Genomic DNA, 27,569 nt, shown 5'->3' with positions numbered 1-27,569 from the left:
GCGCTCGGTACCGCAACAAGTACTGCCCGTCCGCCTGGCAACCTCCCACCACCAATGGGAGCGCGTCCAGTGTGAGCGGCAGGTGCAACGCCCAATCTGAGAGGGAGAGCTGCCCGAAAAGGGAGGGGAGGAGGCGGGACATGTTGCCGTGCTGGCGAATGAGATGGCGCCTTACAGAGGGGCGGGGGGACCGGCAGCCAATGGGTGGCACCGTGAGTGCGGCGGCTCGCTTTTTGAATTGGCGGCGGCCGCTCATGGCGGACTGCAGCGGGCGGCGCCGGCGGTGAGCTCGAACTCGAGCCCGGTGTGGGGGGTAGTGGTGGGTGCGGGCGGCCTGGGCAGGGCCGGTGTCCCGGGCACCTGTGAGGCCTCGGGGTCCCGGCGCCGCTCCGAGGCCCTTCAGGAGGTTCCCTGCGGGCGGAGCGGAGGCCCGAGCCCGCCGGCACCTGCCGAGAGAGCGGCTCGGGCACCTCCTGGGCGGCTCCTCGGGAGGGAAATGGCAGCGTGGGAGGTGTTCAATGTCCTATTTTTCTTTTAACAAACGAGTTTTGGTGAGCGGGTGTTGTGTGGCCTTCAGGCCTCCCACAGGCTCTGGGGCGGTGGTTTCTGTGCGATGCTGTGAGAACATTTTGTCTGCCTGCATCCTGTAGTGATGGCGTTCTGACTTTCGCTCTTCATGTGAGGGAAAACTGTTGTGTTCATGTCTCTGTGTGCTGTTTGTTCTCCTTTGTGCCCTGGCACCTTCAGTCCTTAAGTTTAGTGACCAGTGTAACGTTATTAGTTATTATGTGACCATTAAAACAAGGAGTATTTTTTAAAATACACCCAGAGGGAACCTTATAAATAAATTGGAAAAGCAATAAAGAAAATCACTGCGCAGCCCAAAATATGGGCTTATCCCAAAAATACGATGAAGTTCTCTGTAAGTTTGTATACAAGTTATTTGATATAACAATAACAGCATAATAGGAACCGTACTGATGTGTCAGACTTTTAAGTAATAATCCCTAGGATTTAAGTTTAATTGTAGCCTTAACTAGAGGGTTTGTTTTTGTCTGAGTTCACATATAACTCTTCTGTTGGTAATCATTATTAACAACATGGTGTGAATCTTCCAAGATTATGTGTCCCTTTGCCCTTACTGCCAAAGATATATTTGTACAACAGTTCCTGGTGGTAACATTATAACCTGGACAGGTGATCCTAAAAGACTTTATGGTTAAGGTTGCTTTCTCCTCTTGCTCTGTCTTAAGCTGTTCTGAGGTGGGTGACTGGGACTTAATTAAGGAAATTTAATTCCTTGGAGCCTGCACAGCTCTGTGGGACCTCAAAATTGAAGCTAAGATGGCAAATTTGGTAACTGAATTTGTCTCGAATTATGATAGATTTGTGGTGTTGACTTATTGCTCATCACTGTATTAGGAACTTACTGGTGTTGTGAAGACGTGAATCCTTTCCAAGAGTCCCAAATGTGATCTCCTACACTCTGGAAGAGTTTTTACTGTATTGCCATTATGCTAAAATGCCCATTGTTTCTTTTTGCTCTTCTGACTTACTTTGCTGTGTAATAGGATGGTCATTACACAACTCGAAAAATAGCATGTGCTGTTCTCCAGGGGTTTTCCTACCTCAAGAATCCTCTTTCAGGCAGTGCTTTTATGTAGCTTTTAGGTGGTTGCTGTGTTGCAACTTCAATTAAAACGCTACAAAGGGTTATTGTGCGACAGCAGTTCAGCTGCAGTTGCTGGTGTGGATAACCTGTGATATCACTGTGCAAATATTGAAATCTAGGTATGTGATGAATCACAGGAAATGCAGCCTGTTGGCTTCACGTGCCAGAGAAAATGTGCTGCATGTTGGGCAGGTCTCTTAGAGCAAACTCTCTGGTACAAGATTCAGGTGGGTACCTGCACAAAATGTGAGAGGATTAAGAATTCTGCCTTTTCAGTGTGTGACAGGTTTGATAGGCAGGGAGAGCACAGATACTTTGTGTCTGTGAAAAGCTTCTTTATCTGACAATGGATACTTCTACTATATTACAGTTAATGTAGAACAATAGACTAGACTATACAGATAGACATGTATATGCTTATTAACTTTGTAGAGACTCTCATGCATTTTTAATTTTTCTGTGAGTAAAATAGTGCTGTTTTACTCTCTGGGTGCTCATTTTTACCTGCAGTGTCTCTGGCCAGTTCACCTGAAAAATCAAATTTTAGCAAGATGCTTTGCCTGCCTTAATTCTTCTGCTAATGTTTCATTTCAGCAATGCTAATCTTGGTCTCAGCTTTAGCTTACAATAGTTTGTCACTGAAGGGAACAAATGCTTTTATTGATGCTTTGTGGTTAAATGTTTTTAAATGAACACTAGTTAATGCTTCCCTGCTGTTTAGATCTGAATTTACTCTGCAACTCTCTGTGCAAATGAATTACAGAACCATTTCTGTAGCAGATGTGTTGTCGGTCCTTTATCAATTGTGTGACTCCTGATGCTCTTTCAGAACTTCTCTATCAATGTGAGTGGGAGTTCAGTAATAGTCTGTTTTGTTTTCTGAGGTTACTTCTTGACTGCCTGAGTAATAGGACTCTTATTGATGAGCTTTTTGCAGTTTTAACTCAGTTTAGCCCCTCTGCCTTCCAGGTGTTGAAGAGAGAAGCAAGGCATAATCATGGCTGACAACAGCACGCTGGTGTCTGAGACCGGGAGGAGCCTCTTGGCTGATTCTTCTGTTCTTGATTCAAAAATTATAGAAACCTCCAAAGACAATGTGTTTACTGGGTCTGTTTTGGATGTTGAAGGTAATGGGGGAAGCTTATTTTAAGACTGTGATGATTGATTACTTTGTAGGTATTTTGTAGTTTTGAAAAACCAAAAGTGTTTTCCTGAGCTCCAGAAATGTAGAGTAGCCAGAAGGGTGCTGATCTGGTATCCTTTCATCAACAAAGGGACTGTCTTATTTTTTTAACTCATCTTGTTATAAAAATTTGGGGTTACAGCCCAAATCAAGCGAGTCTTTTGGCTGTTGAGCAGAAAGCTGTCAGTTCCATTTGATGCCTCTTCTGTGGAATAAATCATTCCAGGTGGCATTTTGACACCAGTGTTTGGAAACTAGAGCTGCTCTGTTGTGTACAGGTAAGCAGATTAATAGGTATTATGAGGCAGACAGATTAATAGTCCTGAGCCTGAAATTAATTCAAAAGCAATTCTTGAAATTAATAAACCAACAACAGATATTTTTGTTTCCCTACAATGTAGTAGCCAAAATTTAGTGGAGGTTTTTTGGTGCAAATGACATGGAGGCAACGCTTGTCCCTTCCTTCTAGTATTTTGAAGGCTTGTTAATACATGGAGACAAAGAACAAAGATACTAGCTATCTGTTTGCCAGCAAGTCTTGGTATCTAATTCTGCTGGAATCATTAAGTCAGTAAGTTTTTGGGTTTGACTGTAAGGTAACTGGATGTAGATTACAGGATATTGTTTTGCCTCATACTAGAAAGTTTAGGCTGTAAGTCAATTGGGTGTGTCTTAATTAAAGGACACACTTCTTGAGGTAACACTTATTGTCAGGCTTGTTCCTGATAAATAAGGTATCTTGACAGGATGCTGACTGCCTGTTTTCTTCTGTATGTTATTGCTTGGTTTAGAATTAACGTGGATTTTTCTGTTAAACACAAATATTACCCTTGTTTCTCTATAAACAGAAGAAATGCCTCAAATAGAAACAAGAGTGGTTTTGGTTCAGGAAGCAGGGAAGTGTGAGGAGCTTCTGAAAGCCTTGGAGGTATGTGGGTCTGAGATAAAACAGTTGCTGGAATGACATGTCATGCCTTTACACTTCTGGTAACCAGTTTGCTTCTGTACTAAATTCTCCTCTTCCACAGAGCATTAAGATAATGGAAGTACCTGTTATAAAGATAAAGAAAACTAGTCCTGATAAATCAGAAGAAAAATTAATAAAAAGTATTATCCATATGGTATGTCATGCAATTAAGCACATGTAATTGCATGCAGCATGTTCACTGGGACTGAAGTGTGCACACGCTTTAATTTGGGCACAGTGGTCACAATATATGCTAATGTTTCTCATGGTGTCACAGCACTTTTTTATAAACACTTTCTTAAGTATGGAGATAATACCTGCAGCTCTTACCTAGTGGTGTTTTTTAACAAGGGGATAGAACCATCCATGGAGACATCCAACTGCATGCTCTTATTCAGCCAATACATAAGTTTTTGCTATGAACTGACTTTGTAACTGTCAATTGACTTCTCTTTCAATTGAAAGCTGCATTTAAATTGAAGTATGAGAAATGCTTCTACGTCTCTTGATGTGAAAAACATTAAAAAAAAAAATTTAACTATTGGCTGAAATTGGAATGGACTAAATTTTTAGACCCCTTAAAATACCAAGCAGTGAACAAAATCTATTTCCATTCTTCTGGTGTTCTGCAGTGCAGAGCTTGCTGTTGCAAGTTGGGTGCTACTTTTTAGTAGCATCCCAAAGTACCTTAAGCTGTTCTGACAGTCTGAAATTTCATTTATCTTTTGAGCTTAGGGATTTTCTTTCTATCTGGCTATTTCCAATCCTATATTATCAATGTGAACTGATACATAAACTGCTAAAGCAACAGGAATTGCTTTAAGACATTCAATCTTAAAGCATTCAGCAGTTCATAGCTATTCTTATGCTAGAGATATTCTTATGCATAATATTCTTGTGCATTCAGCTTTCACAAATCCTGAGTCTGCCTCTGAAATCTAAATCATACATTTTTCTAATGGGCCGAAGTAAAAATCATTTGAATTTTGACACTAGTGCAAGTCTGTTGCCTGAATAATGCTTTCTCTTTCATCCCTGTACATTAAGGAAATTAAAGTGCCTTATATAAAGACAGACACAATAGAAGAGCTTGGAGATTCTGATTCCCCAGAGTTTGAGACTGTCTTCGTTGTATCAGACTTCCAAGATTCCATCTTTCCCAACCTTTGCAAAGCCGACTGCCGTGTCATTGGACCGCCGGTCGTACTGCACTGTGCACAGAAGGGAGAGGTGTGTGCTGGCTGGTGAAATCAGCTGAGTCTTCTCTGCTGCTGTGAGATCTAAATATTAAGTGTTCAAAATAAAATCTCTGTTTTCTAATCAATCATAAGCATTCCTAGTGAGAGAATTTTAAGAAAAACCAAGTTTCCTATTCTGTGTTAGAATATTTCATGTAGTGAGTAAGCTCTGGCAGACAGTAAGGCTGCAGCTACTGCAGTAGTTGTGGGAGTTGTTGACCACCAGTTGGGATTGTGCTATTAGGAAAGGCAGCATACAAGTGATTCTCCAGCAGACACTGTCCAAAAGCTGTCACGTAGAGCAGATGGATTGGGGAGGAAATAAAAGGATGGAATGCTACCTGTGGAACTTGGGGATGCTCTAGTTACTTTATCAGAACACTGACAGGCCTGGAACTGAGGTATAACTGAACGCTTGGGCTAGTGTCTGGTGCATTTTTAATGCTAGAAATAACAGTACTGTATTAAAGGTAATGTGAAAACTTTAAAGGGAGCAGTATGCTGTTGACTAATAAGCTTACCTTTTATTTCAGCCTTTACCTTTCTCCTGTCGTCCACTGTACTGTGCGAGTATGTTGAACTTGGTACTGTGCTTTACAGGATTCAGAAAGAAAGAAGAATTAGTAAGACTTTTTTTTTTCTCTTTGATTTGGCAAAATTATATATCAAATTTCTTTTCAAGATACTCTTCTGTTCTATCACCCATAGGGTAAACCCTGACTTGAGCTTGTAGGGGGGGAATATGGCTCCATGTCTTTGTTTGGGGTAAAGAAAATCCCAAAACAGAAACCTATGCTTAGTGGTAGTCAATTCTTGATCAAATTTAACTAACCCTAAATCAATGAGGGAAACATGCTTCCAATCTATTATGTGTGAAAAGGTGAAGGCATTATGTGTGATGATCCTGAAAATACTGGTGGCTTGGACAGTCTTCTTCAAACAACATAGCAAGACTGTATTAAATGTTGAAATAAAAAGAGACGTTAATAGTTCTTTTGACATATCAACTGTATCTTCTCCTGCAGATGTGAACAAGTTGTTTTAAGAACAGAGTATTTCTATTCTTAGACATTTAATGTAATCTTTTGTAGCTTGCTTTGTAAACTGCTTTTTATGCTGCTCTCACTCTTCAAAAGATACTCAAAAACTTTCATCTTTATTTTTCAGGTTAAGCTGGTGACCTTGGTTCATCATATGGGTGGAATTATTCGAAGGGACTTCAGCTCAAAAGTTACACACCTGGTGGCGAACTCAACACATGGAGACAAATTCAGAGTATGTAAGCTTGAGTTCATGGAAACTTTTGGAATTTGGCTATTGTAGACTGAGTTTGTTAATTATACTTCAGCTCCTAAGCTGCTGTTTTTTCCTGTACTAACAGCAATAACTTGTAATGGTGAGTTGATCTCCATCTGGTGTTGAGCTTTGGCATATTTTTCTCTCTGCATTCTTGCCTGAATGCACAGGTTTGGAAATAGACAAGTATCATAAATAACAAGATTCAAAATGTTTAACTACTGATGTTACCAGTACTTAAAACATTGAGGAACAAGTGTTTATGTATCAACGTGTCTGTTTTTTTGTCTGTCCAAACAATAAACTTCAAGGTAACTTGCAAACTTTACTACTAACTTCTTTTAAAAATGATTTTTAACTCATGGATAAAGATTCAAGTCTTCTTTTTATGTATAAATAGACATGAGTGTGCTTTTTCTGGTATGAAAAGGGACTCCTTCAGGACATGTATGTTTGGTTTAGAAGTAAATAAATTTTAATAGGTTTTTGTAGTGTCTATGACTCTTAGCTCTCCCTTGTTTGAATTGTTAGGAGGCTGTTGCTTTTTTTCTAGTTTCTTTTTAAACTTCCTGTTGGAAGAGAAGTCCTACTTTCTGTTCAAACACTCTTTTCTACCAACTCAAAGGGAAAAAAGTGTGAAAACTCTCCAATCTGTCATGACAGTTACCTTTGGAAGAGTCCCTTTCTCTTTGATAAAGCAGGCTGGGATGTTTGTCTTCATACAAAGTATGAAAAGCAGAAAAGAGATCCCGTGTTCCCCTGGAACATTGATTTGATTTTGTGTTTTTGTGAGTGATGAAGGATATCAGACTAACAAAATGGTGCACTTTTGAGTAAGTGTCAAAAGAGCTATTGATCTGATCTCTTACTCGCTGAATTCATACATTCTAACTCTGAGGAGTGCAGTTGGATATAATTCTTGAAGGAGTATATTCGCTTTTTGCAGTATCTGTCTTGAAAAGTAAAAGGAAGGTGACAAATTTTTCTTGACATGGGAAAGATTTAAATGGAAATACTTGGTACAACTTATGCTTTTCCTCTTTTGTAGATTGCTGTAAGCCTTGGTGTTCCTATCATGAAAACTGAGTGGATTTATAAAGCCTGGGAGAAAAGAAATGAAATGTAGGTGTTTCTTTTCCTTCAACCTTCACCTTGCATCCTGTTCACCTGCAGTGTGTGAGCTTCTGCTAAAATAGTGCTGTAGCACTGATTTAGTGTCTTTTTTGTGCATCCTTTTTCTTTCAGTGATTTCTGTGCAGCTGATGATGACTTTAGAAGTCAGTTCAAGGTTCCTCCCTTCCAGGATTGCATGTTAAGTTTCCTGGGATTCTCTGATGATGAGAAAGCCAACATGGAAGAAATGACAGAAATGCAAGGTTGTTTATGAAAATTGACCTGTGTGAAGAATGGGGTGGAGTTTATGATAATGATAGGTGCCACAGAACCATCAAGTGAGATACTAACTTCTAACAATAATGTTTTTGCTCTTGCTAACTTGCCTTTTTTTTTTTTTTTTTTAATCTAGGAGGACATTATTTACCTGTTGGTGATGAAAGATGTACGCACCTAGTGGTTGAAGAAAGTACAGTAAAAGATCTTCCATTTGAACCTTTAGGAAAACTTTATGTTGTAAAGCAAGAGGTTAGTGCTGGAAAGTCTCGAAAGAATCCTGCTGTGCAGTACTTTACGTGGTAAATGCAGACAAGTGGCTTATTCTGAAAAAATATCTCTTGTACCAACTGTGTTACTATTATATACTATTTTGAATATTTTAAACTTTGGGTGAAGCTCTGTAATGTGTTCTTAATGTGTGTTTTCTTTTTCCTTTAGTGGTTTTGGGGAAGCATTCAAATGGATGCCAGAGCTGGAGAGTCCATGTATTTATTTGAGAAGGTATGTTGAACTCTCTTCCACAATGTATTTGGTGGTAAAATTAGCATGCACAGTAGTATGTGTGGGGCCAGAGATCAGATGTTTCAGTGCAGCATTTAAGTTCCAGATAATCCATTAGAAATTTTATACATAGAATGATAATTTGGAAAAAACCTTTTTCTGCTTCCCAAAGGTGGGAAGTCAAACAAGATAACTACTGTGGTTTTGAGTATAAAAAGGGGGGAAAAAAACCCAGGCTTCACTCATTTTCCATCAGCTTCTCCTAAGAAGTTTCTTTTTGTGTTGTGTGCTGATCTCTGCAATTAACTTGTCTTTGCACTGAGTTGAACTGGACACAGTGGATAAAACCACTAAACTGAGTTTTCTTTTCCTGCAGTCAGAGAGTCCTGACTTCAAGAAGTCTGTGTCTCTGCTTTCCCTGAACACTCCAAACAGCAACCGCAAAAGGCGCCGTTTGAAGGAGACTCTTGCACAACTGACCAGGGAAACAGACGTGTCCCCGTTCCCTCCCCGGAAACGCCCCTCAGCTGAACACTCACTCTCCATTGGGTCCTTGCTGGATATTTCCAACACTCCAGAGTCAGGCACCACCGATGGAGGTAGAGCTAAAAACTGCCATTCAGACACAGAATGTTAAAGAGCTCTTGCATACAAGTGGAAATGGTAGTGGAAGGGAAGTCTTACAGGTTTTGCTAAAGATTTGCTGAGTAATTCCAGGCTTTGCCTTTTTGAAGTGTGCAGAAAGAATTGGAGTGAAAAGTTCAGACCAGAGGCCTCTTGTCATCACAGTAAGCACATTCATATCTGAAGGAAAAGGTATAGACTTGATAAATAGGAAGTACAGTCCAGTGTTATTCCAAAATGCTTCAAATACTCTGCTGGAAGTCTGTAGCAAATAAGCAACGTAGTCAAGAGTAAATAATCTAAAATACTCTCCAGTAGGATACTTGGAGGAAGGAGGACAAAGATTCTTTTGTAAAGGAACTAAAGGGAAAATTCCTGCAGAGCCCACTCCTAGGTCTTTGAAATGTTCTGTTGAGGTAACACTATTTGTGCCAGCAAACTATCATGTTTAAAATTTCCCACGAATATAAGTAATCAACTGGTTTTTGGACAAAGTTTTAATATCTCTACATGTGGTTCTTGTGGAAGAGAGGAACTGCAGAATTTCGGATTAGTCAAATACTAATACCCAAGTGTTTTAAAAAGCCCCAGTTCCATCACAGAGAGGAGTTATCTGGAGCTACTACTGCCTTAAAAAGGCAAAATCAAATCAAATAAGAACTCTTAATGAGGCACAACCTGTAAGTAATAATTCAGAAGGAACTCAGGAAAGATCAGCCTTAGATGACACTAGCACTCTTACTACCCCTGGTATGGAGTTCTCTTCTAATCCAGCAGCAGCAGACAGTCTCAGAATGTGGTATTTTGGAAGCAACAGGTAAGGTACTTATTTCATAGTAACTGTGACAGTAAGGAACTTTGATATCCAAAAAATTCAGTAAAGGTCTGTGAGGTCCAATACACGAATATGCATTTAAAAGCTATGAACAGCTCCTTGTGTCTTTCCCTCACACATGAGATGTGTTTCATGGAAGGACTGATTTTAATAAAAGGTTTTGTGATACACACCTCATGCAAGGATGGTAGGCATCTGAGAGACAATTGTTCTCGTGACAAAGTGAAAGTAGGAGAGTACTTTTGCACGTAGTGTGTGGGTAAATAATGTTCAGCACCTAATCATCACTTCCTACTAAATGAAGTACTAATAATATGGTCAAGTTATTGACCTGACCGTAAATGGCTTATTAGTTTCAGTCTACTTTTGAGGAATAATATATTACTGTTGTTCTATAATTAAACTGTAATAAAGAAAACCATTTTCTAGCAAGGGCCCTGATAACTATAGAATAATCTACAAAATAGCCTTTTAAAAAAAACAAACTTATCTTCACTTAAAAATTCTGAAAAGTGTCTTTTCTCGTCTTTGAGGCTGAGCTTTTTTTAGGGACTCTATTGTAATAAAGCTCTCTTTTCTTTTGGGAATATCTCTTCATCAGAAACACCAAAATCCTGTGCAAGGCCTTCCAAAAACTCAACTCCTCTTCCACTAAAGCAGTCTGCAAGATGGCAGGTTGCAAAGGAATTGTATCAGACAGAAAGTAACTATGTTGATATTCTAACAACAATCATTCAGGTAAGCTGGTTTTAAAGCAAGTCCAGGTTAACTGTGGTAAGACATCCAGTGTTCACATCAATTAGTGTTTTCAACTTGTGATCTCCAGGCTTTTGGGGGGGGTCTTGGATGCATCAAAGGTTCGTAGAAAAATGACAGTGTAAACAGTCTCGTGTAATTTTTCAAACATAAAAGTGTTTAGTGTCTGTTAATAATAGGAGTTGGAAAATGCAATTTCTAATCTGGCATCTGCAGTGGAATTGCAATTTATATGGAAATTGCAAGTGTTGGGAAAATAGGATCTTCACAACTCAGATATTTTAGATATTAGTGAATAGAGAGAGATGGCAGGGGGGGAAACCTTTTTTTTTAAAATTATTTCAAGAAGGGCATAATAGCAAGCAGCTTACAGGAAGAGCTTAATTTCTTGACAGTTTATTTGCATTGCAGCTGATTATCTGCTTAAAGAACGAGCCAAGATGTGTGTGAGTAGAAAAGGAGACGAAAGGGGCTTATGCTGTAGCAATATATCAAACTAGATGTTTCTATCTTAAAACCACTCCTCCATAACCCACTCTGGCTAAGTGGAGGCATCTCAAGCTTGTGACTGCAGGAAATTTTGATCTGGAAGGAAAACACTGTTGCTTTTATAACTTTCTAAGGCAGTGTTTGGCAGTTGGGAGGGCATTAATGTTTTTTCTCTTAATTCGTCAGTTATTTCAAGTTCCACTGGAGAAGGAAGGACAACTTGGGGGACCAATCCTTGCACAGGAAGAGATTAAGACCATATTCGGCAGCATTCCAGATATTCTTGATGTGCACACTAAAATCAAGGCAAGCTGCAACTTCTCCCCTGCAGGGGAAACTTTCACAGAGACTTTTAATCTTTTCTGCATGTTTTCAGTTGCATCTGCTGGACAGGTGTAGATTCTACCTGGAGTTACATACTGTTCACCCTATGGAATTACGTGCAAATCTAAAGTATTCTTTAAGTTTTAATGCTTTTTAAAAAATATCTGAAGTCTGATATTATGTAACTAACACATTCATGAGCTGGCTTCTCCTCTCCCCATTTCAATACCTTTTTCTGTAGGAGGTTTTCTGTAACTGATACAAAACTGGTCAAAAGGCCCAGTAATATGAAATTGTAATCTGACTCACAAATGCTCATGTACCTTTCTATTAAAGCTGTAAGCAAGGACTCTTGGAGGGATAGCTAAATCTAGGCAATTAAAAAGAAAAAAAAACCCAAAAGCAACAAAACAAAAATTTGGTGTTTTCCTTGGCTTTAGGTATGTTCGCATAAGGAGACTTCTGTTATTTGGTAGGAAATACTAATCCCTCCTTAAGTGGCTTTAAGTCAATTCTCAGAAACTACCAGCCCATTAAACTGTCTTGGACTTCAACCTCTGAAAGAGTTGACCTGGTGGTACTGAGACCTAACAAGATCTCATTAGAATTCCCTATAAGATTGTTTTCTTGAGGGTTTCTTTATAGTTGGGTTTGGATTGCAAGTGCTCTCTGAAGCCACCTCTGGGTCCCACAATAGACTATGATGCAAATCTTCCTCAAATATGGATCTATAACATCTCTTTCAAATCATGGCATATGTCTGTTCCTGGCTGCATTTCACAGTAGGCTTTTAAAATAGAGGGACTTGCAGACCTCCTGCAACTCAGTGGTTTGTTTGTGGGAGTTCTTTTGTTGGTTATTTTCCAACTGCTGGGATCCAGTCTGGTTACTCACACTGGGTATTGATGTTTGCCCACTGAGACTGAGATGAAAATAGAACATGTGTGTCCATGTGCCAGGTGGGATTCACCTGCAGCATGCACTCTAGGGAGAGTTGCTTAAGTGTAGTTGTACTTTCCTTCATCCTTGGTGTCCTAAAGATATGAGCAGCAACAAACCAATATTAATGATTAATCCTTTTCACTTAAGTTGAATCCTGAACCTTCAGCTGTGTTCTCCTGTTCCTGTTATTAACTGACAGAGAATAAGCTTGATCCTTATCAAGCTGATACAGGCTTAGCAGCTTGGTCTCACTTTCCTTGACACCCTGGTGTAGCAAGTGAGGAGATTGATGCTAGTTCTATTTCAATCCTATCTTATGGACTTAAAAGTCCTAGATTAGTTGTGCACTCTTAATTAGAATTGGGTCAACTGTCTTCTGTGTATCCTTTTTTATTATTCCTTTGGGATATGTTCTCTTGTGTGTTGAGTGCAGCAGTGTCATCTTGTTGCAGAGCTGGCTTGTGCTGATACACTGCCAGGCTCTGCCTGCATTGATTTAGAACTATATATTCAGTAAGCCCTCAGTAGACTGGAGGGGCTGAACGTGAAGTTGTACAGCTTTTAGGACTGTCTGTTTTGTCAGCATGAAAACTCACCTAATTGTATGTGTTTGGCAGAACACTGATCCTGTTCATCAGTTTTGTGCAGTTCATGCTCAGCTTGTTTTCTTCCCACCACCCCCCCCATTCCTGCATGTATTCTAGGAAGACCTGGAAGATCTTATGATAAATTGGACTGAAAGCAAAAGTATTGGTGATATCATTCTTAAATATGTAAGTTCCTGTTTCTTGTTTTTATGCTTAGAACTATTATCTTGCCTTACAAACTTGTAGGAGCCACCAAACACAAGAAGAGCACTACTGAGAAAAAACTCCAACTTGTATCATTGTATTTTTTGCTTACCCTTTTCAGTTGAGTTAGATGATACACTGAAACTTGACCTGGATTATGTGTGTCTGTCCACTGGTATGAGCAAACTACGAATAGCTACAGTTTGAGAACTATAATTTGCAACGCTACAGACATGAGTTTTACTCAGACATTAAAAGGCACTTCCTGTACCCTCGGCTATCTGCTGCCTCTGATCAATAGTAAAGAACTAGGAAAATTGCTTTTCACGAAAACTTCTCATGTTCTTTCTTCAAGACTTGGAATGTGCAAGTGAATAAGGACTCCTTGTTTTGCCATGTACAGAATGCATAGAACAGGAAAGCTCGTGTGGGACTGCATTTTAACATAAATTGTCTGCTAGGTATCTTGTGATTTTGTTGACCTGATGATTTTGAGTTCAATTGTGCTTGTCATTCAAAAACTTTTAGTCTAAGGTATAGCTTCTGGTGGTTTGGTGTCTTCTAAAGGTGATTGCATTAACTGGAGAAAATACCTGCCTGAAACTTCCAAAATTCTCACCAAAAACCTCTTGCTAGGTGAGAATCTGCTTTCCACTTGAGCTGCCCAGCAGGATCTAAGATTGTCACATGTATACTTGATGCTTCTGAGAACAGTCTGCATTTAATCAGCAGCACTGAATCTTGGGCATCTGGCATGCAAAAATGTCTTAACTTGTTCTGTGAGCACGCATGGGTTTACAACACATTTTTTATTATTCTTTATTGAAATGTGCCTTTGAGCAGCTTTGTATGGCTCAGGGCATATGAGCATATGTACAATGCTGCATAATATGGAAAACGGAGCCCTAACAGTTGTTTCTTTCAGTCAAAAGACTTGTTGAAAACATACCCTCCATTTGTGAATTTCTTTGAAATGAGCAAAGAGACTATTACAAGATGTGAAAAGCAGAAGCCAAGGTTTCATGCCTTTCTAAAGGTAAGTGCCTGCAGAACTAAGTCTATAAGTAGAACATGGGGACCATTACCATGTACTGCTTAATGCAGTAGATGGAAGAATGTGAAATTTTGAAAGCTTGGAGGAATATGAACGTCTCTTGGTGACACAGAAATAGGAAGGATTTGAACTTCCATCTCTCAAGCTCCTCACAAAATTCTTTCATAAGAGGTCTTCATAAGTTAAACAGCTTTCAAGGTAGTTTGATTATATGCATTTGTTGCTGGAAACAGTTCCTCCCAATACATGCCTTCTTTTTTCTGTAAAGATAACTAGAGCTGCTGCTTTCACAGGTTCTCTCTGTGTTTGCAAGACTTGTATTTCTGAAGTAGCTTTTAGCTTGCTATGGGCAGCTGTGAAGCTCCAGGGAGGTAGAATCTCTCAACATTCTTGTGATTAATGAACAGGAGCCGAGCAGTGGAGATCTAACAGGAAGATGATCTTCAAAGAAAGATGAGTCTTAAGACTCTAGAGCTCTTCAGATATGTGTGTACAGTTGATTAATAGTGCAGTGTAGCTTTTACTCCTGTATCCAAAAGTCTCTCAAATAATCAAGTAATCAAACTGACAGATTTCAGCTTGTGTTTTCTGAGGGACTAGGAATTGCATCCCAAGTAATGACATCTAGAAGATGGGGAATGAATAAGAGACCATCCCTTGTCCCACTCCAATTAGCACCTGAAATGAAGACTAGGGGATTGATATGGACACTTTAAAACTAGACATACTGAGAACATAAACCACTGACCAGTTTTGAACATAATGTACTTTTTAACATTGTCTGTTAATGACTATTTGTGGTAATCAATTCTCAAACTCGTACAGCAATGCTAATTACAAGGAAGACAAAGTTTCTCCTAACTTGTGCTTTTTTTGTGTGTGTCTGTAAGAATAATAATTAAAAAAAGGAAATAATTCTTACTTTCTGCCCATTCTTTTCCCCAGATAAATCAAGCTAAACCTGAGTGTGGCCGCCAAAGTCTGGCTGAACTCCTTATCCGTCCTGTTCAAAGGCTGCCCAGTGTTGCTCTACTACTAAATGGTAATCTAGTGATGTAATTTTTATTAATTTGTCTGTGAAGGTGTTAAAACCAAGATAATGTCTACTTTTTGTCATTATTAGCAACTGCTCTTCTTGTACAAAACAGCTGTGATTCTGTGAGTTAATCATGCTTGCTGGTATTCAGTGAGACCCACTACTGCAGAAAGCATTCTCTTGACTAAATTTCATTTGTTCACATATTTGTGTGATATATTGATACAGGTAAAGGAAGAGTTTGCATTGACAACAATTCTGTCTCTTCAAACAAGAATATAATTGAGATTCAAATGAAACTAACATAAACTAGAGAGCAATTCATATTGGCAAGGCTTACAGTTTTGTATATTCTACCTGGTATCAGCCACTTGCTGTAACAATGATTAAGTTAATAAAAATAATAACAAAAAATCCATACCATCACCCTTTGCTTCAGGTACAAAAAGACTTCTATGTTTGTCTCTGCACTTCAACTTGATTCTTTTTATTTTGAATAGCTTGATGGTTTGGTTTTTGTGTTGTATATAGTTTTTTTTCTTAATGAGATGTCAAGACAATTGCTGCTCAGCCTAGTTCCCCATTTCATTGGAGCTATTTGGTCTCCAGGATAGATGTGATTTCTTCAGTCATTTCATTTGACTTACAATTTAAACCTGAGTTTTTTGTATTTCTTTTCAGGCACTTGTAACGTGGGAGGAGTTCTTATTTGTTTCTTTTTTCTTTAATTGTAGATATTAAGAAACACACAGCAGAAGAGAACCCAGATAAAATAACTCTAGAGAGAGCTATTGAATCATTAAAGGAAGTGATGACGTAAGTTGTGCTCATTCTATAAAAACGCACTGTTACGCATTTTGATATCTCTGTTCCTTCTAAATTGCTGTTAATGTTTTGTTGCCATAAGTAACACTAAGTAAACATAACTGTATTTGTTCTTCAGCCTCCCTTCGGCCCCTGTTGTTACTTTGGTGTTCTGTGCCAGAGCTCTGTAGGAGTCTTATGTTGTTACTCAGCACTTGTACCTGAACCTCTGCTGACTCCCTGCCTCAGATGGGAGCTGAACCTCCTGAGTCCTCTGTTCTGTTCCAACTCTTATTTCTATCTGTTCCCTCCAGAATGGAAGAGATGGGTTTTGTCTTTACATCTTACTTCTCTGCCTGTATCCCCTGACAGGACACACTACTGGTGGGAGATTAATTTCTCCTCTAGTCCTGTATTAGCTCTTCTTGGCACTGTTCCCTGAATTAATTAGGTTAAAGCTGAAGCTGTTCAGATTAAGTCTCAGCTCTTCTGAAGTGTAGTGTACATCTCCAGAAGTGAGACCTCCTGTATTAATTGGGTAAATGTCCAGTTTTAACTACAACAACTTTTAAATTGCAATTATTCTTACATCTGCTGCTTGGTGAACTGAAGTCCTGTTTGGGAGGATAAAATGCAGGCTGCAAAGAACTGCATTGTATCAGTCTCTGGTTCAAATCTTACAGGACATGGGAGGGGAATTCTGTATTAACTGGATGGTCAGCTGCTGGTAATGTGACAAGAATATTGTTGTAGGTCTGAAGTTTCCTCTGTGCTTACGTGTGGCATTTGGGTTAGTGTGGCTGATTTTGTTTTTTTCAGTGCTGCTGTGTAAACTATCTCTGAATGTTTAGCTTTATTAGCTTTATTACTTTTGTATGTCTGAAATGCAGTACATTCACTTACTGTTGCTTGATATTGAAGATAAATATAATATGCTTTCCTTAGGCATATTAATGAAGACAAAAGAAAAACAGAGGCACAAAGACAGTTCTTTGATGTTGTTTATGAAGTTGATGGATGTCCGGTAAGTAACTTCTCTGAAGCTGCAAACCCGTGAAATGACCACGCACTTCTTTGCTCCCTTTGTGCAAGTGAGTGAGGTTACAATGCAGTGGTGCTGGTTTAAACAGATTTCCAGTGTTAAGCGGTAAGCAAGCAGTAATCCAGCCCTTGAACTAAGTGCTTAATGAGATTTTTGCTTGTGTCACTCAGGCCAATCTCTTGTCCTCTCACCGAAGCTTAGTTCAGCGTTTGGAAACCGTAGCACTTGGTGATGACCTCTGTGACAGGGGAGAACAGGTCACACTCTTTCTGTTCAACGACTGCCTAGAGGTAAGATGATTATATAAGTACCTCTCATGAACTGAGTTATAAAAGGTTTGACACTACACATGAATATATATAGGTAAAATTTAAGAACCTTTGAAGTAGAAGTCACAGATTGCAGATAGTTTAACATGTGCCTTTCTATTAGCAATTGTATAAGCCAACACAAGTAGCTAGTCATTTGTGAATGGTTGAGAGGTATTAATGTAACCTTTAATGTCTTTCAGCCAGAGCAAAAATATAAAAGCAACTTAATATGTGAAGAAATAAATCTTTATCTGAAGAGGACTTTGAGTAGTACCAATGGATGAAAAAGTGCTGGAGTCCTTGGCTCAGCAGATTGTTTGTCTTTTTAAAGTTTAGTCATATTTAATGGAAGTAAATAGATATTAAATGCCTTACACTGAAAATCCTACTCTTCTAGTAGGAGGAACTAGAGGGAAAAGTAATCTAACTGGGTTTTGGAGAGTCATGTGGAGAAACCTGAAGTTGTAAAGAACACCTTATGAAAGTTCTTGTTACTGTCTACAGCAGAACATTGTCTTTATAAAAGACCAACTCTAAAATAATTCAAAATTAGTGCTGTATTAAACAGCACTTGAAGACAAAAGTCTGTTGTAGTGACTAGTGAGGAACCCTTCCTGGGAGTCAAGTTGACTCAGCTTTATTGCTTTTTGTAAGGGAAGGAAAGGAAAATAAACCCACTTTTATTAAAGCTTCTTGGCTTGTCTCTTGTACAAGAGACAAGCAACTGAAGATGCCTTACTTTATCACACAGTTATCTTGCATGTTTTTTTATGTGAACTAAAAAATGACCAACCTCCACCACAAAGCCCACTCAATGTCTGCATGCATAAGTAACAGATGTTTCTAGAACATAACACATCACATCTTAAAATGGTTCATGCATATAGATGTTGTCTTTTCTGTTTAAATCTAGACTTCCTTGTGCTAGATTTCAAAGGGCCCTTATTTGTTATGCAGGGTAGAATAGAGGTCTGTAGTGCAAAATTATTTCCCCTCTAGATTTTTTTTTTTTAAATTTATTTTATTTTTCAGCTGAGTGGGTTGATGTTAAGTTACAAATATTGTTGGATCACTTGAACTGTAGACAGTGAATAGTGAGATAAATATTAAAGAAATTCACTTATGTGGTAAATAGAGTAAAATAATCTTTAGAATATTCTCAGTAGCAAGATTTTCTGTGCCTTTCTGTATAGTAGAAGGTAAAAGAATAAAAAAAGGAAGTAATGCCAAGAGATCTTCCAGCTCTGACTCCTTCTCTTCTATTTAACTGCAGATCGCGAGGAAACGGCATAAAGTCATTGGAGCTTTCAAGAGTCCACATGGCCACACGAGGCCTCCTGCATCTCTCAAGCATGTTGTTCTCATGCCCCTCTCCCAGATCAAGAAAGTCCTGGACATCAGAGAGACAGAAGGTCTGTGTGTTTTGAAGTGCTGTGGTAGCTAATGAAAACTGTTACAGAGTATGAAGGATGAAGCTCAGCTGCTGTGGGATAGAATGCAGGTGTATTTGTTGTATGGTATGTTAGGTATGTGATTTTAGTAAAGCTTCTGTTTGAAGTTCTATGTGAGCTTGAGAATTTCTTGCACTGATACCTTTTGGCTTTTCAAGAATCACTGCAACTGAATTTGGCAGATGGCCTTAGAGTAAGACAACCAAATGGCAGGGTGAGTTATACAGTTAAACGCTTGACAGCTCTGGATTTACAAAACAGAAACCCAAACTCCAGCCCAGAGCATTAGATTGGCCAGAGACAAGTGCTGTTGGTGTGAAACCAGATTTTCATTTAACTAGTGCTGATAATGCTCAGGGGGAGCTGTGCTTGGCACCTTAAAAGATAGAATTAGGTGACTTGATTTCTCTGTTTCCTTTGCCATCCTGCTCCAGCCTTGAATAGCAACTTACAAAGAAGCCTAGTCAGAGCAGTTTCTAGATCTATACCCTAGAAAGAAAGATTCGGTGTTTCACTGTCAGTGATGATATGCATGTCATGTGTTCTGCTTTGTGTTCTCTGAAGCACCTGGACATAGAAACCCAACTAAAAAAAGAAATGGCAAAGATGGTAGGTAGTAAACATGAGGTTGCTTAGTCTGCAGTCTAGAGCAGGCAGATTTTTTTGTGAATAAACTGTTGCATGAACAGTTGATTGCAGACTCTTGGTGATGACTATGGACAGAACTCTGTGCTCTTGCAAGTGATACAACAGCTGTTGTGTAAATAAAGACAAAATCATTGCAACCAAATCACATTGTCTGTACCTCCAGCTCCTGGCAGATGGGTCAATCCTTCTGAAGGTTCTTTCCTAAATTATGTGAAAATTTATTATTCTCTGTCTTAACCCCCTGCTTTTTTTCATAAACTGTAGACTGCCAGAAAGCTTTTGCCTTGGTTGTGCGGCCACCTACGGAACTCAACAACAAGCTGCTCAGTTTCCAGATGACAACTGAAGAGCCTCGCAAGGAGGACTGGCTGAAGACGTTGTGTCGGCACGTGGCCAACACTATTTGCAAAGCAGATGCAGTAAGTGCTCTGGAATCATGTTGCTGACTGAAAATATTCTTCTCTTTTTGGTTTTAAGCACATGAAGCTAAAGAGCTTAATAGTGGACATGCTTGAGGTGAAGTAGAGCAGAAAACCTTAGCATGTCTGCAGTTGAGTAGTTAAAAGGTGGATAAGGAATAACAGCCTGAAAGTTAGTTTCTGCAGGAGCTAGTAAGTACTTAACAATCAAGAATCACACCCTTTCACCATCACAAATTAATTATAAATAATTTAAACTCTACACTGTAGATCTAATGAGTTGTATTCAGCTTGCTTCTATCACAGCTATGTTTCAGTTAACAATCCCAGCATTATGAATCATTTGGTTTGGTTTAACTGTGAGTTAGGTTGAGTTCTTTGTTCTACACCTTATCTGTGTGAGCACTGTAATATAAAGAGACACGAAGCATCTCCCTCCTATAGACAAAAACCTGCAACCTTAAAGCATGGAAATAAAGAAAACAATGAAATAAAGGAGACACTGGCCTCCTCACATTTTTAGAAGTTTAATGTGTGGGCTTTCCACAGTCAGAAAACCACTGATTTGAAGAGAAGATCCTCGCCAATTAGGGCAAGAGGCTTCCAGCTGATGTTTTAATTATGTAAAAGTCTATGCATATCAGTCATCTAAATTTGCTGAAAATGTGTGCAGTACATATAGCTGAAACTACTTGGCTTAAACTAGAAATGGTTTATGTTCTGGAGTGTACTCTTACAGTACAATATTTGGTTGTGATTTTTAAAGACATTCTTGTTGCAGGAAAGGTAACTAAGTAATGAAAACAGCATCTGAGTTTTATTTTGTTTGTCTTGTGATCTAGGGACTTAGGTATAAGAGACATGGCTTTGTGGTTTTCCTTCCTTTTTAGGTACTGAGTAGTGAAAGTACTGATTTTAAAGAGTTAATTTACTTTAATCTGTTTGTTGCCAGCCTTCAGTCTCTTGTGTTAGATGTAACTTGGATTTTTAATAGAAATGAAACCTTTATATAATAAATGTATCATTCCCTAAGACATTCAGAATCATATGCTGAGAAATTGTAACCTACTATGCTGAATCCATTAGTTATAATTTCTGTAACTACTGCTTTGTGCCAGCTATATAATACTTTCTTGCTGATTTCAATGTCAAACTGAGCTTCAATTTAAACACTTTTGCCTGGTTTTGAAAAGTTCTATAGCATCATGTGAGAGTGAAATAACATTGACTTTGCCACCTGGTGGCAGCAAAGGCTTTGACTACTCTTTTTTTAGACACTGGGAATAACCACACAGCTGTTGTCTGGGGTCCTTTTGAAATTTTATGTAAACTATGTTTTCTCAAACTATAGACACAAAACAGCAAAAAAAATCACCCCAGCAACCTCCCACTCCCATGTGTGCTTCCCCTGCCCCCCAAGTTTTGGAAGTAGGTACCCAAAGATTGCTTTGCACATGCTGGAGTTTAGGAATGAGGCATGAAAAAAACTCCAAAACTTCTGGCTATTCTGCAGCATGTATTGCCCTTAAGCTGAAAGACTTAATGTTTGACAGCTGGAGCTATCAAGATTTCACTTCAGAAGTGTGCTGGATGTGTCAGTGAAACAAAGTGGTGTTTATCTTGTAAGCTCCCTAGGGATGCTCCAGAACTGCTACTGCCTTTAGTTTGATCAGCCCTGGACTTGAAACTGAATCAGACAAACTAAATGTAAAACTACTTATGAAGTGGTTTCCCAAACTGATTGCACCAGCAGTTTATCTAATGAAATGTCTTGAAGACAGATAGTTGCTGAACTGTATATGAAAAGTTAAATATGGAGGAATATGGCAATTAAAACTTCTAAATCTGATCTAATGAACTGGAAAATTATATTTTGACAAATGCTGATGTTTGACCATTAAGACTGTTTTTATCTACAGGAAAATCTCATTTACACTGCTGACCCTGACTCAGTTGAAGTAAATACTAAAGATATGGACAGTACTTTGAGCAGAGCATCCAGGGCGATAAAGAAAACATCCAAAAAGGTAAGATACTATACAGATGGATACTATAAAGCCATATTAGTCAGAGACTTGTGCTAGTATTCCTATTTCAAGTGTTTTGTAGTACTTACAGTAGTGACACGAAAAACTTAATCTGAACTAAAATTCTTAAGTATAAGCTCCTTAAAGAAAGGAGGTGAGAAGTGTTTAAAGTTTTGGAATATCTGTATATAGTCTTAAGTATTACAGTCATAAGTATTATGTAGTCATTTTTGAGTCCGTTGTGGAACTTATTCTGTTTAATACTTCAAATCTTTTTTAAAAAAATACAAAATTGAGAGCAACTTGAAGGAGGGGCGCCTGACTTTGCAGGACCAAGGGATGTGGGGAAGCCTAGCTGACTAGATCTTATTTTGACTTCTCCCTGAATCTCTGCCCTACTGTCCCCCTACCATGTTCTCATATTTGGACAGAGTGAGAAGAGCAAGGATGATGTGGAGCCTTTCAAAGCCAGACCACTTAGGGTGTGTGTGTTTGGTAGCTGTGATACAGTCATATTAACGTTTGATACACATCCTGTGGATGGTCAAGATTCAATTAGTAGCCTGTGTGGTAGTAGTCAATACAGCCTGCTTTTGGTCAGTGTGTAACTGCTTGTCAAACTCCTCAGGTTACAAGAGCGTTCTCCTTCTCAAAAACACCGAAGCGAGCTCTCCGAAGGGCTTTGATGTCCCACAGCGCCACAGAGGGAAGGAGCCCCAGCTCAGCAAACGAGGGTTACATCGGCAGCCGCCTGACGAGCACGGCGTCGTTAGCGGTGAGTGACTTGGCTGCGCAGGCCAAAGAAGTCACCTTTTTAAGATCACAGGTATTTAATGTCTGGTGCTGATCTTCCTTGAACAACTTCAAGATCCACAGTGGGGGAAAAAAAAGTTAAAATTAACTTTACATTCGTAGATGTTTTATTTTCAAGAGCTCTTTAATGAGAAGCCTTACATGCTGAAAAGGCAGAAAACTCTACTGCATGGACTAGAAACTGGGAGTAGCCACGTATAATTAAGTTGAAAAACCCCACCAATCTCTTTTGCCAGGGATGGAATATGTTTCCTCTCCTGAGAGTGAGAGAGTTCCAACCCAGTGTCTTATGTTGGTTCATGCTTTTGATTTTGAACACTGTGTAAAATGTGGTGTACAACCCAGAATAACACGTTGAACGTTTCAATCAAAATAGTGAGATGACTGACATCGTGTGAAAAAAAAAACAACAAACAACAAACTCAAAAAACCAAACAACTGGAAAGTAAGGGTAGAGAAATACAGATGCTGCAGTGTGCAAGTTTTTAAAAAGTCAAGGGAATTATCTCCTTATATATATTTAAGAAAACTTGGTAAAATAATATATTGCTCTACATGATGCAACTCTTCCGCTATGCCTGGCTACCTGTTGCAGCTTTCTTCTGCTACATTAGGCCAAACTCAATTTTCCAGTATAATCTATTAAAGCAGACTAGATGTGGAGGACTTTTTCATCATCTTTGCTTTTATTTTAGTGTTTGAGTAAATCTGATGAGTAAACTCCTACTTTGTAGTTTGTAGGATGAGGGGTCAAGAAAGGGAAATCCTGTTCATCTTTCTACTACTGCCTGATATGTCAATACCTTAATATTGAGATAATTCAGTATGTTTGAGTGTCCATTAAATTGTACAACATAAAGATATTGCCCTGCTCCCTCACATGAGAAAATAGGAATTAATAAGGGAGGAATGATCACAGTGGACTCCCTTGCTTTAGAGGAAATAAAGAAAACCACCAGTGGGGCTATAGCCCAGTTCTCTGGAGAGAGATTTTTCTCTTTTTATTATGATTATGCCAACAATTGTTTTTGCATTCTAATTGTCTTCATTTTGATACAGCACTGTATCTGTTCTTATGAATTTGCAAATATTGTACTTTTATCTTTGTGTGTGTCTACCCTAGACAAAAATACTTCTTTCCCGCAAAATTATAGAAACTTACAGCAGTAAAACTATGTTCCTGTTCCAGTTTATTCCCAGAGTTCTTGGACCTTTGTGGTATTAAGCTGCAGCTTGGCAGCAGGTCATGTGTTGTGTTTTTTTTTTAACCAATCCCACACACCACTGAACTTGGATAAAGCCTTTTTGGTTGAATGATAAGATTGAGGGGACAAGGGGTTTGGATTCCAGCCCCTCAAGTTGGAATACCAATGCAGTTGTTGAGTAAGAAACTAAAACTGCAGGAAACCTGTCTGAGTTTATTAAAAGAGTCAAAGCTGTTATTCAGACATTGTTTTATTTAAATTAAATCCTGGCCTGTGCTTACGTGGAAATTTTTTGGTGTAGAAAGAACTATAGAGTAAAAATATCAATAAAGGTTGGATGCTTGTTATTTTTCTTGTTTGGACTAACCCTTGAACCTCTTCCTAATTGTAGATTGCTCGTTCACCTTCTACGTGCAGCCTAAATGGATCTGTCAAATGTGCTGTTCATGTTCATCGCTCCAATTCTGTTGTTTGGAGCTCTCAAAATTCCAAGCCTCGACCTGTGCTGTGTCCTGGCTCTCCAAATATTCATCTTTCAAATGCTGCACAAGAAAAAGCCTCTTCCAACTTGGAGAGCTTAAATGGCCATGCCTTGGACAGACCATGTCCTATCCCCATTATTACTACCACTTGTGCTGATGCTGGAGATAATAACCAGTATGGTGCTGAAAAATTGTGTACGTCAGATCCTGACTGAAGTGAGCAAGAGATCTTGATTCCTCTAAATTAAGAGAGCACGGTACAGTTGTAGAACTCTGGAAGCCACAGGGTGCTTTAAATGGTGTTGGGCTCTTCTCTGACACGTCCTAATGCACATGGTTGGAGTCAACGCTCACACTTGGTGTAATTCTCTTTTTGGTTCTGGGTGTAAACTTTATTCTTTCACAAATCCTTTTAAATCTATTTTTGTGGGGGTTTTTTGTTTGTTTTTTAATTTATCTACAATTGAATTACTCTTTCAGGTTCAGTTGTCCAAGTTGCAGTGTAGTTCATTAGCCAGAGTTCTGAGGACTTTAACTTGGTTGCAGGGAAGTCTTGAGCAGCTCATTTTACCTGTGGTAAAAGCCTTATCTATAAATAGAAAAGATATCTGGTATAAAATACTTGAGAGTCTAATAAGAGCTGTTCTATAAAGAGGAGTTTAGGATCTTATTTTCAAATATTCCCTAGGAGTGCAAATAGAAGACATGCCATAAATAGGCATCAGACTTGCTCATAGTGAAGTGGTATATCCTTACCTGTCCCAAATATCCCTATTTAAAAGATTCTTGAAGCACGCAAGGGCACGAGCTGCCTAACTACTGTGACCTGTTGATATGCTGAAAAGCTTGGCTGTGCTGTAAAGAGCAACAGAGCATTGCTTGTGGAAGTATCTTGAGGTCTAATGTGATAAGAATATTAAATCTCAGCTAATCCAAAGCACTTTTAGTGCTACATATTGATGTGTTGGTTTCACTGTAATTTTAAGTGTCAGAAGCAGCTTATTCTCCCAGCATCAGGAAAGTCAGCTTTTTGCCTGGTATGTGCCCATCCAGGCATAGCTAAAGCAAGCTTTGACAAATCTTTGTGATATCTATTGCCTTCTGCAGCCAAGAAGACGTGTGTTCAGCATCTCATCTGGGGCTCAGAGCTGATGATAATACAGAAAGTTGTAGGATCTAAGGGGAGCTCTCTTTCTCTAAGAGATTATCATAATGTATCTTGCCTTCAATTTGGAGGGAGATTATTATTGTGAAAAGATTGATGCAGGATGTATGCTAATACTTAGTTAACAGCTACTCTTCAAAAACATGTTCTTGCATTCCAAATCTCTCAAGGCTGATAACAAGGAAAAAGTCTGTCTTTCACAGTTTTTAAAACGTGTTCAACTTTTCTAAGTCTAGAAATGCTGAATCGTTAAATTCAAAAGCTGCCGATCTTTAAGGTCTTCTGCACTCACATATTCCTTGTATGATGTATCAAGGCTGAGAAATGACTGCTGCACTATTGACATTGGCTAATAAATGATTAGTAACTTTTTTTTTTTCCTCTCCAACAGGGTATTCCTTCTCCTTCCTTGGTCAGCCTTCCCTCAATTTTTGAAAGGAGGAGTCGCACATTAAGCCGATCAACAACCCACTTGATATGAAGCAGGTTGAAAAGACACTGCTGTGTGGAAGTGACTGACAAGCAGCTGGCTGGTCACTGACCTGTTACTGACATTAATGGTACCTTAGTCATTAGCACTTAGCCATGATTAGCAAAATGTTAGATAACACTAAGTTAATCACAAGGGGTTTTTAGTTGTACTGAAGCAGATCAGCTGATCAGTGGAATAAGTGACTTGGCCTTCATTTAAACTCAGTGTTCCCTTGCACAAATTTATTTTCTCACCAACATAACTGAAACACTTTCATCAGTGGAAATTGTCCCCTCTAGGCAATAAACTGGTTTGTCAGATCTTGAAATGAAGATGATGATCACATAATTTACTGCTAGTTTGGATGACTCTTAATGCTTGCCTAACTTCATCAATTGGCAGAGCACTCTAATATTTGAATTGTGGATTTCTTAAATGGAGATGCATTATGAAGTACCTGACCTTTCAAGTATGACAGTTAACCTGTTGTACAGCTGCTTATTCCAGATATTTTATAAATGTAGTTGTTTATAATTAAATAGAATTGAGTTCTGTGATTATGGTCTCCTGCAGCCTCACTGTACCACAGTGATATGAACAGGAGGTTTAAAGGCAATGAGGAGCTTTGACCGCCAAAAATGATTAACTGAATTCTTTTTAATTGCTTTGAAGTAGAAATCTGAGGAAAAGAATTACACTCCCTTATACTAGGGCTGTTAAAAAACCAAACCCCCAAGCTCCACACCTTCCCCATAGTTGGTTGATGAATCATAATTTAATGCATGGGATTATTGGTGTGACATTGTAACTTGAGGGTCCAATTCTGGTGTGTCAGATTTCAGGTGTAATACTCCTAAGGCTTTTACCTGGCTTTCTCCTGTATTTATGTCTTCCTTCAAAAGTGTATGTTCACCTTTTTCATCTCTGAACAGTTTGTACAATGCAATGCTATCCCAAGAACTATCTAAATATGTATATTTCTGCATTTCATTAACAGTTCAACTGTCGGTATTAGCAGGAGTTCACAGCTTCTGGTTGCTTTTTAACCACCTGTGTTTTGTCTTGTATCTATATGTAACTAGTGATGCTTCTGAATGTGTCAGACTGCACTGTTTTTTATATCTTTGCCAGTCTAAGCAATGTAAATAAAACTGTTTAAAATAACACTGCTTCTGGCTTTGCTAAACAGGCTTTTCTCAAAGTTTACTTTTTTTACATGGAAAAAAAAAGCAAAGCATCTGATTATCTATATAGCTATTCCTAATAAAGTATACCACTTGGTAGGCCTGAGTCTTTTTTATTTTGTTTTTCTTAATATATTCACATTTCTCCCCTGGATATGTGTATCCATGGGGGTTTTTTTGTCCTTATTCACTCAAAATAAGCACCTGAGCTAAATATGCACTGACACATGATAAAGTGTCTAGAAAATAAGCTATTCAATAAATACTATGCTAAAAATCAACAGCAGTCCTTGATTTCTGCTTTTTTCAGTATTTTTTTGAATAACGTCTTGTTCACTTACCTCTGTGCTACAGAGTCACCCAGCACAGGTTCAGCATGGGGAATTGTTTTCGTTCAGAAAGAATGGAATTTTGAAAGAGGAGGTCAAAAGATTGTCTTTATTTAA

The 27,569-nt window shown here is 38.7% G+C and overlaps 1 protein-coding gene across 4 annotated transcripts; it reads left to right on the top strand.

The window, feature by feature from the left end:
- Positions 1–27,404, top strand: ECT2 (epithelial cell transforming 2). Of its 4 annotated transcripts, XM_027647582.1 has the most exons (25): positions 157–283; positions 2,642–2,799; positions 3,704–3,783; positions 3,884–3,976; positions 4,870–5,052; positions 5,594–5,683; positions 6,228–6,335; positions 7,405–7,478; positions 7,602–7,732; positions 7,882–7,997; positions 8,187–8,249; positions 8,626–8,848; positions 10,310–10,446; positions 11,140–11,259; positions 12,924–12,992; positions 13,936–14,046; positions 15,010–15,106; positions 15,835–15,916; positions 16,850–16,928; positions 17,117–17,236; positions 18,531–18,669; positions 19,621–19,775; positions 21,695–21,802; positions 22,431–22,577; positions 24,212–24,673. In XM_027647582.1, the coding sequence occupies exons 2-25, from the start codon at positions 2,670–2,672 to the stop codon at positions 24,515–24,517; spliced, it is 2,961 nt and encodes a 986-aa protein (XP_027503383.1). In that variant the 5' UTR covers positions 157–283; positions 2,642–2,669; the 3' UTR covers positions 24,518–24,673. The 4 variants fall into 4 exon arrangements, with proteins under 4 accessions (XP_027503381.1, XP_027503382.1, XP_027503383.1 ...); XM_027647580.1 differs by lacking the exons at positions 157–283; positions 3,884–3,976; positions 24,212–24,673 and adding exons at positions 1–71; positions 25,859–27,404; XM_027647581.1 differs by lacking the exons at positions 157–283; positions 3,884–3,976; positions 24,212–24,673 and adding exons at positions 19–82; positions 25,859–27,404.
- The last annotated feature ends 165 nt before the right edge of the window (positions 27,405–27,569 follow it).

This window comes from Corapipo altera, unplaced genomic scaffold, assembly GCF_003945725.1.
Source record: "Corapipo altera isolate COAL_440 unplaced genomic scaffold, ASM394572v1 113, whole genome shotgun sequence".
Lineage (NCBI taxonomy): Eukaryota > Metazoa > Chordata > Aves > Passeriformes > Pipridae > Corapipo > Corapipo altera.
Note: the sequence above shows the minus strand (reverse complement) of the source record. Positions and strands in the feature narration are given on the sequence as shown.

Excerpts from the sequence above, each read along its gene's own strand:
- ECT2 (XM_027647582.1), top strand. The coding sequence starts at position 2,670 with ATGGCTGACAACAGCACGCTGGTGTCTGAGACCGGGAGGAGCCTCTTG. Across the intron at positions 12,993-13,935 it reads GTGATATCATTCTTAAATAT|TCAAAAGACTTGTTGAAAAC; the intron begins GTAAGTTCCTGT and ends TGTTTCTTTCAG. Across the intron at positions 14,047-15,009 it reads GGTTTCATGCCTTTCTAAAG|ATAAATCAAGCTAAACCTGA; the intron begins GTAAGTGCCTGC and ends TCTTTTCCCCAG.